This window comes from Marmota flaviventris, chromosome 10 (assembly GCF_047511675.1).
Source record: "Marmota flaviventris isolate mMarFla1 chromosome 10, mMarFla1.hap1, whole genome shotgun sequence".
NCBI lineage: Eukaryota > Metazoa > Chordata > Mammalia > Rodentia > Sciuridae > Marmota > Marmota flaviventris.
Window position 1 is genome coordinate 94,029,977 of NC_092507.1, and position 13,175 is coordinate 94,043,151.

General features: G+C 38.2%; 1 protein-coding gene across 7 annotated transcripts in view; it reads left to right on the top strand.

The window, feature by feature from the left end:
- Ntng1 (netrin G1) overlaps positions 1-13,175 on the top strand; it is a 367,455-nt gene that overhangs the window by 279,520 nt on the left and 74,760 nt on the right. For all 7 annotated transcript variants that reach the window (XM_071618110.1, XM_071618114.1, XM_071618108.1 and 4 more), the window contains exon 5: positions 11,148-11,174. In XM_071618110.1, coding sequence (XP_071474211.1) covers positions 11,148-11,174 — 27 coding nt within the window. The remainder of the gene's footprint in view (positions 1-11,147; positions 11,175-13,175) is intronic.

Below are 13,175 nucleotides of genomic sequence, written 5' to 3' on the forward strand. Positions count from 1 at the left end.
TGTAAGAGTAATGGACCAAGTAACAAGCCATGAAGTGTGGGGGCATGAAATTATGATAAACTTTCTGTGAAGCTGAAAAAAAAATCCCTCAAAAGGTTAAAAAAATCTCTTTGCAAGGGTGTTCAGTTTCTTTCTACATTGAAGAAAAAAATCTGACTTCTTGCTCCTAAAATTAATACATTAAAGCTCTGTTGAGCGGAAATGTTGATTTTTCAAGGCGAGTTTATTAATGGAGACTCAACTGTTGAGAGCCAGAGACTGAAAACTTGGAAGGTGTCTCACAAGGTTATTTATTGCAATACCCTGTGGCTGGCTACCTGAGAACCCCTCTCACCACCGTTGTCAAATTTAGTTTAAAGCTTTCGCAAAAGAAAAATGGCTCAGATTTCATTTTCAGGGTCTACTGAATTCTTTAGTGGGACAGATGAAAGAGGACGAAGTTCAAAAATACTTGCTAGCACCCTGGCTCATCCTCGGGGCAGGTTGACTTGCCAAGGCCACCAGAGAAGCAGCAGGGGTCAACTGCTATTGAAAGCATGAGCTTCTATCCTAACAGGACCTTATACCCATAACTGTGCTTCAAAGACTTGTTTATTTCAAGACATTTTCACTAGGAAGACCTTCTCATTTCAGCCAAGCTGTCTCACAGAAATGGATGTCTTATCATATACTCCATGGAAATGACTTACATAAAACCTAACCCTTTGCATCGTGAAGATTATCAAGTCAGTCCCTGGCCAAAGGAATGCAACCTCCTTTGATTTGCCTTGTAGGGCAAATTGTCCATTCATCCCCTAGTTTTTACTGGACTTCTCTTGACTTCTGAACTTTTCTACATCTCTGTTAAAAAGGAAAGTGACAGACCTAGTGGCCAGGAGGGTTCAGTTCATCATTTCAGTCACCAATATGGCAGAGATTTGATGAACAATTTTAGAGATTGTCTGAAATGGTCTAGTTCTGCAAGGAAGAAATCTCTTGACATATCAGACAGTGTTTAAAATACACAAGTATGGCAGTAAGAAATTTAGGAGTTTGGTACACATGTTCTGGAATCAAATCCCATTCCTCCATTTACCTAGCTGTGTGACCTTGAAAAAGTAAGCCACCCTGTCCCACACCCCATTTCCCTTCCAAAATGTGAGGATAATAAAAGTTCTTACCTCACAGGGATTTTGAGAGGATTGAATAAGCTAATGCATGCAATATGTTTAGCATAACACCTGTCACAAAGTAAGTGTTCAAAAATACTTTATTTTTAGGATATTTTTCATGAGGCAGTCTTGCCCATTGCTGGACAGTTTTAATTGTTACAAAAGTCTTTTCTTAACATCAATGTTGAGTGTCTCTGAGTTCCCATCTTAAATAGTTAAAGAGCTATATTGACTCTGGTTTATTTCTTCTCTGGTTAACCATCATGCATCATTCACTCCTTTTTCATGTGATAATGTTTTCATGTCCCTTTCATGTCTGTCCTGGAAGTTCTGCAATTAGTGTGGTACTTCAAACCAAGCACTAAGCACAGGACTTCCTGAACCTTTTTGATTCTCTTTTCATTCACATTGCCTTTTGCTTACACACATGCATGCATGTGCACACACACACACATACACACACATACATATACACACACCCACTTTCACATGGCTCTACTTGATACATGATGAGTCAGTTATCTTAGAGAGACACTTAGAATATGTCATATCCTAATACCAAACTTCAAATCTAAGTAATGAGAAAAGAGGGACTGCAACCTCAGGCCCTTTCCTTCCTCTCAGTAGCCTAGAAATGCCTCTCATGCTGAAGAATCTCAAAATTTTAGCAGAATCTCAAGCAGCCAGGGAAGTTTTGGATAGGAAGGTCAGGTGCTTCCCATTGCCACAGGTTTTAGCAAGAGAAGTAGGATGGATGCTTTTATTAAAGCAGGGAATTACAAGATCTCCTTCCAAAGACACTTACACCACCACTCAGGGACATCCCAGATTGGCACCTTGCTTAGAGTCTCTGGGCTTTGGAGGTCCTGCATGCCATAGCAACACAGAGCATATAGTGATGAGGAAGAAGCCTGGGGAACATTGCTGAAAGCCATGGCCGAGTCTGTATGGCCCCTGGCATTTTGCCAACAGTATTGATTGACAGGCAAGGCATTACTATCCGCCTCTGCCGCAACTTTTGAGTTCTCGCACTATTTTGGAGTTCTCGTGGGGATTTCCGGGGATTCCCCGAGAGTTCCCATTGGTTGGGGAAGTGCAGGAGGAGGGATTTCCGGGAGAGATATTTCCGGCTGGGGGTTCCTGGAGGAGCTGCGTGGTGTTCGGGAGGATTCCCCGGGAGCTGTGTGAAGTGTTTTCCTGCAGTTCAAAAATAAAGTTTGTTCCTGCTTCAGTGGCTCGTGATTTGTGCCCAGCCAGACTGCGGCAGAACATCAACAGTCTAGAATAAAGCCTTCCCAGTTGGACACACCAGAGAGATGATAAACTTGACCAATGCAGAGTAATAATTTTTGTGGTGCTATTTTTATTCTTTGTGCTTCTATTCAACACCTAGTGTGTTTTCTTGCCATTTATAAGATATATATGTGTATATAAAAATCTTTTTCTTATTTTCCTTCATAACTTAATGTTTTGTAGAAAAGACATCTTTCTCTATTGATCTTCATTTCATATTCAATTCTATTTTGAAAGTCCTCTGAATTCCATTGCCATCTTCCAAACAGATAGCACCTCTATCCAATTCCATGCTTAATCATGATGCTCATGATTCCCATTGTCTAGCTCATAGAGAGAAGCATTAAATTGCAATGTTTAAACTCTTATCCCTGTGGAACAACACAGGATATTTGTCTACATGTAAATTCTTAAAACTTAATAATCTCCCTGTAGAAATCATAGCTCCAGTGTAATATTTACACCTCTGCTTCTCAAATGGTGTTCTACAACCCTTAAAAGAATTCTATGTCCAAATAAGGTTTAGAAAGTGCTGTGTTCTATCCTAACACTTGCATAGTCACATTTCCTTATTAAATACATTTGAGAAGCCCTACCGTAAAGTAACCTGTCCTACCCACTACTTCCCAAACTTATTTGCTTCATGGAACACTTAATGACTTTCTATAAAACACTCTTTTGGGGACATGCTGGTCCGAACAATTTCTTTCAGCCCTGTCATAGAAATGTCACGGAGACAGACAAAAAGCCCAGCTCATTCAGTTGTATTCTCTCTCTTAGTTTTCTGTTACCTACACAGTCTAATATTCTTCAAAGAAAGAAAATTAAATTGGTCTGACATTGACATTATTTGTTTGTTCAGAAATCCAACTTGAATTGTTATACAATATCTAGGTCTCCTCTGAGTGATGGAAAGTAATTTGATGATTTTTCTATTATTTTCCCTCCTATTAAATTTGCAGTGACTGATTTCTATTTTCCCAGGTGAACAAACGGGTGTGTCATTATCCAGACAATTTCCTAAATGCTTCACAAGCATCAGTCCATTTTAAGCTCACAACAGTCTTATGACAAAGATACTAGAATTTTCATTTTACAGATGTGAAAAACATATGATTACCGGGGAAAGTATCTTGTTTAAGATTTAGACAGATAGTAAGCGTGAAAGGGGCAATTGGAATCCAGGTGTGTCTTGACTCCGAAGACTGCATATTGGTCCACATTGGCCTTCAGATTAAATTTGAGTGATTTTTTTCTGTCCTCTATTGGAGTTCAGGCACCATTTTGATACCGGTTTAAACAAGCCAATCTTCTCCAAACTTGCTTGCTTTCTAGATCCGTACATGGTGTTTCTCTGCCTTTGAACACTTTCCTCTGTTCCTCTTTAAATGCTCCTGCTTCTCACCTCTTCTCAGTCTACAGTTTTTTTTTTTTTTTTTTTTTTACTGTGGCATTTCATTCTATTCCTGTGGTCTTACTTCTCAGTATTATTGGTGTAGTAGTAAACAACCAAATCTACTTTCAACCTTTTTAGTGAGTCCAGACCAATTTTGTCAGCCGTCTGTAAAGATCTCAAAGTCAACATGCTCTATACTAAATTCATTCCTTACCCTCAAAGCTCCCTTCTCTTCACTTTTTATTGAAATCCTGCTCATTTTTCAAGACTTCACTGCTAGCTCCTCATTGAAGGCTACCTAACCTCTCTCATGCAAAATCAATTACTCTTCTCTTTCTTTAGATTTTTGATATATATAGACTTACAAATATATATAGACTTACAAAACTATGTCTAACAAAAAATGATAATAAGGATAATAATAGTTACTCTTTATTATATTTATCATCGGCTTTTGAACTTTATGAAGTGTTTTATGTGTTTTATTGCCTCAAGTCCTTCAACATCCCTATTAGATGTGTACTATTATTACTTCAATTTTAATGATAAGGAAGCCAAAGCACAGAAAGGTTAAGTAAGCTGCCTTAAGGTCTCACAGCTAATGAATGACAGAGCAAACTTCAAACTCAGATCTGTCTGACTTCAAGAGCTAAAATATTAGCAATTTAAAAGCAGGGCTGTGTTTTTTTTCTTGGTCTTTATAAATGTTTGTGGAATAGTTACTCTGGTGAATGAACAAGTACTCCTAATAACCCTATAATGTGCTCCTGGGATTATTGGTTTCCCATCAATCTTCTATGTCTTCCGGAGGATATGGCCTTCGCAGCTCAGCAGCAGTATCACAAGAACCTTCTATCTCCAACAAGGAGAGACCATCTGAGAGCTTACAGGAATTCCAATAGGACAGAGTCTCACTGATCCTCAGGGCCCATCCAGACATATATGGACAGCACACTGGCTGGCTGGTTTCTACAGGCCTTGCTAAACGCATTCACTGTCTGTGTGACCTGACCCCTAGCAGGCTCTCACCACCAGTCTTTCATGCTCAAAACCCTAATTCATTCAGCATACTAAGAAGAGTCTTCATCACAGAGCCTGATGTATATGAACCAAGTTTGTTAACCCATATATATAAGTCCAGAATACCAAATTACTCATGCATAGCCCCTAGTCTGCAGTCCCTTACCTGAAACTCATGGGACTAGATATGATTTAGAATGTAACATTTTTAGGATTTGAGAACAAGAATACAGTGCACATGTATTATAGCAATACCCACAGCAGAATATGACGCAGCCCCACTTAATCAAACATCTTAATATTTCTGCAGCAAACATAGGAATATTCTTACCAAGTGGGATAAGGGAAGTCTATAAATAATAACGTAAATCAGTTCCAGTCCACTTTGTACCAAATTAGTTCAGATCACATTATATTGTGCTACAGATATATTTGGAGGGAGAAAAAAAAAACCAACTTTCTCTTTTAATATTTTTTAATTTGAAGACTAGAGATAAGAAACTGCAATAAACTGAATGACAGTTATTGAGTGTTGTTTATGGGCCAAAATCTGGAACCTGAAGACCTAGGTTAAATTTTAGTCATCTTCTCAATTGACTGGGATGATTGCAAGCAATTTTTAGCCTCTTATGTATTTGTATTTCCACCATCTTTAATATGAAATAATTATTGACTTCACATGGTTGTCATAAAATTAAATGAATTAATACATGTAAGGGATTTAGACAATGCCAGGGACATAGTAAGAATGAAATGAAGTTGGTTGCTATGGTCATTATGTTTTATGAGATCTAGCAAATGATCAGCAAATTCTCTCCTTGGAGACAATTATATGGGGAGATAAATTGTGGCCAAATGCCTATTTATTCATCCACAATATGAAATAACTGTTATAGTGTTCAGAATATTCAAGTCCTTATGACCAGTGTATTCTCTTTTCTGTAATAAAGTCTAGGTGCTGAGTCAGAAAATAATCAGAAGGTTGCTTGGTGAGCACAGGATCAGGCTTAAATGGCTTCATGTTAATAACATCAAGCTGAAATACCTGACATATCCTCCCTACCACAGGGTCAGCCCTTCCTAATGTCAACACAGCTCCTAAGATCTGCAGGTTTGCAGTTTATCACTCCCTCTCTCTGAAACAGTGCTAGGACAGTACTGCCACTATACATCTCAGATGCTCTATTTTTTAGGCTTTCCCCTTCTGATGAGCTCATTATTCCATTCTCCAGATATGTTAATACAGTAAGTCAGGTTAATGTCACCTCTGTCAAGTCTGCGGTGTGCAATCGGGTCTCAGAGCCCTTGTATGGCCATAGGTAATGTGAACTCTCCCTTCTTGGATCATTTAGCTGATAATTTTGCAGCAAAATTTTGTGAAGCAATCTTATTTCCCTCACTTGCAAGTTCCTGGGAGACAATTCACCACACCTCCCATCAACAGTTGTTTGGATGGGAGATTCAGGCTGGAAGGACATTGGAAGTAATTCCTCTAGAATATAAATGAATCTGCAGAATGTTTTCTTACTCATTACCTACTTCTTCTTCAACTAGCCTTTTTGGAGTTAGAGCTCCCGATGGTTACAGTCTGCCTGCAAGATCTAGTCACCTGCTTGATGGGTTGTGTTAAACCATCTATCACAACAGTAGTAATTTTTCCTTTCAGTTTGAAGCATGCTGAATCCTTATCCCTTCTGCTTCCTTCTTGATGAAAAGCTGCTGAACCTTCCATTGATTCTCAAAAGGAGTTATAGCTTTTAGCACTGCATTAATCTGCTTCTGCAGATCGGGGTATTTATTTTTGAGATCTCCATCATGTTGACTTCCATATTTGGACACTATAAAGTAAGAACCATTGGGGAAAAAAACAGCATCTGAAAATATACTAATGAGCATCTTAATTATGTACCCACCCTTCAGTTATTGCTTGGTGGGGGAGGGACAGTAAATTATTTTTTTAAAGAACAAGAAGCAGAAAATATCATATTATATAATTCTATAAGGTTCGTATCTGTCTAATTGCAACATAAATTCCTTTAAAACAAATCATTGAAATAAATGTGGGTGTAGAAAGGGCTCACTGAGGAGGGAAGGACTGCAAATACCTACCAGCCAAGTCTCCCCTTATTCTTCTGGAAGGTGGTAGCACAATGGCCCTGTGAGTTGTATGTATTTGTCCGCTGATGTAATATTTCTATTCTAGAAGATGTATTAGTACTAAGATCATATACTGTGTATCACAGAAACTTTCTCTGAAGCTCATGCATGTCTGTGCTTCCTTTCCTCAGTGCAAGTTTAGCAATGTCTCAGACACCAGAAATGACATACCTCAATGTTCAATAGGAAGGGACAATTTGGACAAGGCACTTGCACCTCCTTATGCCTTTTCTGTAAAACAGAAGGACTGAATTAGATGACTTCTTCAATTCCTTTCAGTTCTCAAATTTTTTATCACTCTTGAGAATTAACCTTTCTTGTCTTTCTCTTCCTTCCCTTCTTTTTTACCTTCCTATCAGCTACTTGTCTTAAGTAGTTTTGAGGTTGTTTCAGAGATGGATTTTCCCTAATAAAACCAAACTTCAGGTTCCTCACTTGATTCTTTCCAAATAAAAAAGTTCAGTTTCATGTCTAAATTTATAGTTTAATAATATGTCCTTTGTCTTAAAGAGAGCTCTCAAATTCGTATGCCCTTCTAGGCCCCACAAAAATCTGTATTCCCTCTGGACGGCTTAGAGAAATAGAAAGATAGAAATAATAGCATCAAAATGAGAATTAAAAAGGAAGATCTGAGAAAAGGAATAGAAAGAAAATGATCCAAACATTAAGTGTTGGACAGTTTCCCCAGATGAGGACCCATTTGTGCTCAAGCCTCTGAGTTTCATTAAAAACAAAGCAGTGAAAAGAAATCTACACATAACTCTTGCTATCCGAAGAGCATTATGAATGCAAAAACAACAAAAAAGTTCCTTAAGCCTGAATTCAATTTCAGTGAAACACTTTATAGGGGACAAAATCATGCTATGGGGGCTGGGGATATGACTCAGTGATAGAGCACTCACCTGGCATGTGTGAGGCCCTGGGTTCAATCCTCAGCACCACATAAAGATAAATAAATAAAGGCATTGTGTCTTTCTACAACTAAAAAATATCTTTAAAAGTTATGCTATGATCAAAAATGATGTTTTCACAATGATAGGAACCTTCATGGAAACACATAAATACACATTATGAAGTTCTTAGGTATTTTTGTAAATACACATTGTGAAGTTCTTAGGTATCAGGCATCATCCCGGGCAGATATAGAGACGCAGAAAGGATAAGATTAGGGTGAGGTCCCCTTGGTGCTCTCAGGCAAAAGCAAAAACAATCACAAATAAATTGATATATTGATCATGGAGACCTGTACCAAGGGCTGTGAGATCACAAAGGAGAGAGCAGCTACCTCACATCAGGGGTATGAAAAAGAAAGGGAAGAAATAACTTCTGAGCCCAGTTTTAAATGTAAACATATTCTTTACATAATAGATGTCACATCACAGGGAATGTTTTAAACTGCCAACATGTGCCTAGACAATTTTCCTGAGCATAATCTGACTCACTTGTGTTGCTTATGGTCACAGTCGCTGTTGTAAGATGCAATCGAATTCATTGATTCATTCCTCACAGGCCCTAAAGACACCCACCTTTCATGAAATGAATTGCTGAAATTCATTTCCAGGCCTTCCTATCTTATATTCTAGAGTGTTTGAAGGATCTCTCATGGCTTACTTGTAGCCTTTTTAATAGATGTGAGAGGTTTATGAAATTCTTTAGGTGTCTGCAGGCAACCAAAAACAAGGTATTATTTGGACATTGTAAAATAAGAACAATTAGGAAAAAAACAGCATCTGAAACTATACTAATGGACACTGCTGGTGTTCAGATATTTTCAACTTCAAAAATCTTTATCCAAATGAGCAGTTTAAAAATCTTTTCTAAGCAATTCCCATTTTACTGCAGTGGAATAGAAAGTGAGTCATCTGGCAATCTCTCAAAAAAATTGTAAACCACAAAATGAAGAAGAACCTGAATTTTAAGCAGCCAATGCTAGGCAATAACATCTTCATGAGGAAAATAGGATCTCAGAACGGCCTTGTCTGGCGTGGCGTATATTCTTGGAATGAACATGACTTTCCTGCACTGGTATCCCCAAGGGGATGGAAACATTTCTATGTCTTTCTGAAGTTTTCAATTGCAGCAAGTACTGCATAAAACAGTCTGGCAAATTTGCTTTCCATTGTGTCTTGCCAAACACCCCAAGAACTTCGGACTCCATGTAAGTTTGAAAACACATGAAGTCTCTTCGGCCATCTTAACTTCCATTCTCTTTGATGGATTACAACAGGCAAGCAGTTCCCTGCAATGGAGCAGGATGTTCAATCATGGGGGAAATTTGGAGCTTCTGCAATTGATTCTAAAATTATGATGCTGCTATCATACCTAACCCAATGGGGAATTTACAAAGGAAAAAAGAAAGATTCAGTCCCAAGTCAATGTCACACTGCAGCAAAGACAGTCTACTGAAGTGCAGAGTCAGGAAGCCAGCCATTCTTCACAGAAATTACATTCAGCTTGAAATTCAGTTCATAGAATAGAGTTAAAATATGGAAATGGAAATTTAGTTTTCCAGTTTGGGTTGATCGGAGATCAGTAATTAAGCTGAAACGCTATAAACTCTGAGTATTTAACATCAAGAGGTTTTTAATGTATCTAAAAAATGAAAGTAAGATTTCATTCCTTTCAGGGTTAAAAAAAAAAGTAAATAAACCTAGGAAGCCTTTATTCCTCACTTTCTCCTTTCTTATCAGACATAAGAAAATATCTCTTGGTTTTAAAAAATGCCAACCTAGAAATTTCTGAGCAGGGTACAATGATTAGTTAAAATAAGTAGAGGGCAGTTGTTCAAAGAGAAGTACTAAAATAAAAGCATAATGATTCTTACAGTTAACACCTGTTACTGCAGTTCAATGATGTGAAGAACAAGTTGAACAGCTTATTAACAGCTATCATTTATTGGCTATGTACCATGTGTCAGACATGTTTATGGATTATCTTGTTCAATCCTCACAGCAGCCTCAGAGAGTTTTAGTACTGGTCCCTTTTCTGATGAGGAAACAGAAGCTAGGGAACTTGCCAACTCATGAGTAGCAAAGCAGGACTGTCCCACAGGTCTGTGATTCCAAACTCATGCTCTCACCCCCATCACCACCCAGATTTAGTGGTGAGCATGGATGTCTCTGACTTTTAACTAGCAATATTCATAAGAGTGTTGCTCGGTGAACCAACCATAGCAATAATGGTCATCATTGCAAGGATAGATACAACACATACAACTTGTGCAGCAATATCTGAGGACTTTCCATCTATCAATTTATATGATCGTTACAACAACCCAGAGAGTTAGGAGACTAAGCCAATGTAATTGAAGGCATAAGCAATTTGCCCCAAGGTCACACAGTTGGTGAGAATTTAGGAGTCAGAGCCATGCTTTGAACTCAGATGGCCTGACTCCTGAGCCTCTACTCTTGACCACAGTGATATGTATTGCTTGGTTAGAAGTTTTAACATGGATACAGACTAAATTCATGTCTACGTACATCCCAAGTTAGGCCATATTCTGAAATGGCTCCACTACCTTAGCACAACTTGTGAATTAAACTGAAAGGTAGAAAATCAATGAGGTCCATGATCAATATGAACTACCTAATGTATTCTTGAATTATTCTGCTCAATTAAGTTTCTATTACAGGGTTTAATCCACATATCTGACAAGTAAAGGACGAATAAAAATGATGGTTATGTGAAATTAATCAAAAAAGTGCCAAATAATTTTCAACAGCTAGCACATGCATCTCATAACACATTTAAAAAGATTTATTGCATATGTGGATATATTTGCACAGGTCCACACAGTGGATATTTGGTATGCTGTTCCCAGAACATTAGCCTAGTTCAGTACCTATTTTGAACCACAAACAAATATCCATGAACCTTAAAGTCAAACACAAAATACTTGCCACCATGAGGCTTCCTTACACCAGCTGTTGAAGTTGAACATTAATTTTCCAACTCTGATCAGCCCAGGAGCTCAAAAATAAAAACAAATTGGTTTAATTGTTTTTCTATGCTAAACTTAATGTTCTGAATGTTATCACGTATCAAGTTTCTTAACTTTATATATTAAGTTAAAGATGTCATGTACTAAGAAATAGCTAACAGTTTTTCTTTACTGTTTTCTTTCTCTGCAGGTATTCCCAGTATTTCCAGTATTGGTAGTAAGTAAACAACAACAACAAAAAAATCACCAAACCAAGTCTAGGCCAGCTTTGCTTTGTTGTTCGGCTCCTCAGATCTATTTTCCCAATGTCCATTTCTGATGCAGTACAGCATTTTCCTTGTGAATTGCATTTTTGTGTCGGTTTTCTGCACAGACGTGGTGAGAACACGGAACAGTTATTTATGCACAACTGTCCTGTGGATATGTCAGAGCCAAAGCTTTCCTGAATACTTTTGACCAATGATGGCCACCTATACAGAGGTGCAATAACTTGGAAACTGTAGTTCATTTGGCAAAAATGGAAACACTCCTATTTACCTATACATAGTAGTCAACAATCAAATTGAACTCTTTTTCTATGACTGGATATGGATTTCTAACATAATTTAGAAAAGCAGAGAATGAATACCAATGGATGCCTTGAGCATATTCATTAGAACCAAAAAGGAGGGGGCATGAAAAGAGGAGGAGGGAATTTTGTTAATGCATTAAACTCGAGGTTTTGTGAAGGCCTGAAAGAGGCAGATTCAGCATTAGTCTATCTGGAGGAATGAAGGAAAAAAGATAATCAGTATGTCCACTTCTTCCTCCTAAAACACCGTGATCCACATGTTTTGAGTACTTAGGTTTATATTTGATAGAGAAGGGGTATGAAAAATATATTCAGAATTTAGGAGTCAGCGGACCAGAAACTCTAGCAAGAAGTCTTTTCTGTAAAAATCTAAGCAACTGAAGAGGAATCTCTCTTCAACCCTCTGTGTAACACTTTTCCAGCGTCACTGAAAACAACATTCTCTGACTTCCGTGAGAGTCCCAGACTGCAGCTCCCTCTTTGCACATAAAGCAATGATACTCTAACACCAAGTCTCTCTCTGAATATGCCCAATAAATTTTGAGCAGAATTTCACATACTTTTATACATTACACCCTGGATTTCCAATGGCTAAAACCTTGGGAAAAACGACTGAATATCAATTAGAAATAAAGTACTGAGGGATCCTCAGTTTTGCACTATAAAAGAATTTTCGCTATGGTGTCACCCTTCAAAGGCTTGTGTCATAAGAATTGTACTAGGCATGGTGATCCCAGTGGAAGCATTGCCATATCTAACACACAAAAAGGCAATACTCTGATAATTTGGACAAAACAACTTCCCTCTTGAAAATGCGCAGTCAGGTTCTCCAATTTAGAAACCAACCTTGTTTACTTAAGATTGTGAATAGGCCCAGACACTGATTTGTCAGCACTAGACATGTTAAATGGCATGAAAATCAGTGGCTTTGTAAATAGCGGTAGCATTCACATCCATTTATTGTTCACAGGCTAATAATACAGCATCTCTTTGTGATCTTAACCAAAATAGTATCAGTGCTGCAACCTGGCAAATGAGAGCCTACAGCTTTAATAGTCTAAATTTTCTGCCAGAGTACCCACCTCCCAGGGCATTTGCCTAACTGCACAGGTACCCCACAGTGTGCTCCTTTCAGGCCTTGACAATTGTATTTGCATATGTGTTTCAGAGAAAAAGGGAACCAAACAGAACCAAGTTTAAACAAATCACTGAGGCTGCTTTTGCGACCTGGCCTGTAAAAGTTTCAGAAATGGATGGATGGAAAAGTAGTTCTCTGGCGCTGGTTGTGTTCTGTTCAGAGTGCCAGTTGCGTGTTGCATGGACCCTCTGACTGTACTGCTCACTCAACATCTCATTCGGCAGCTTTCACCACATCCCCCATCTCTGAGCATCAGCAGATGTTGACCTTTTACATACTGAATTGGGAAATTCCAGTATTGTTTTCCTTTATTTTGAAATCAGTGGTGACCTGAAAGGATGCTTTGTTGTGCCTTTGGAAAATGTATTAATCTTTACTATCCGGAAACTAGGAACATTTAGCTCATAATACCTGCGACAAAAACCATTTGTCTCAAAGTGACACTTTGTACTCTGCCTTCAGTACACCTAGGGCTTCTCAGCTTCGAATGCAATGGGTGTTTTCTCAGA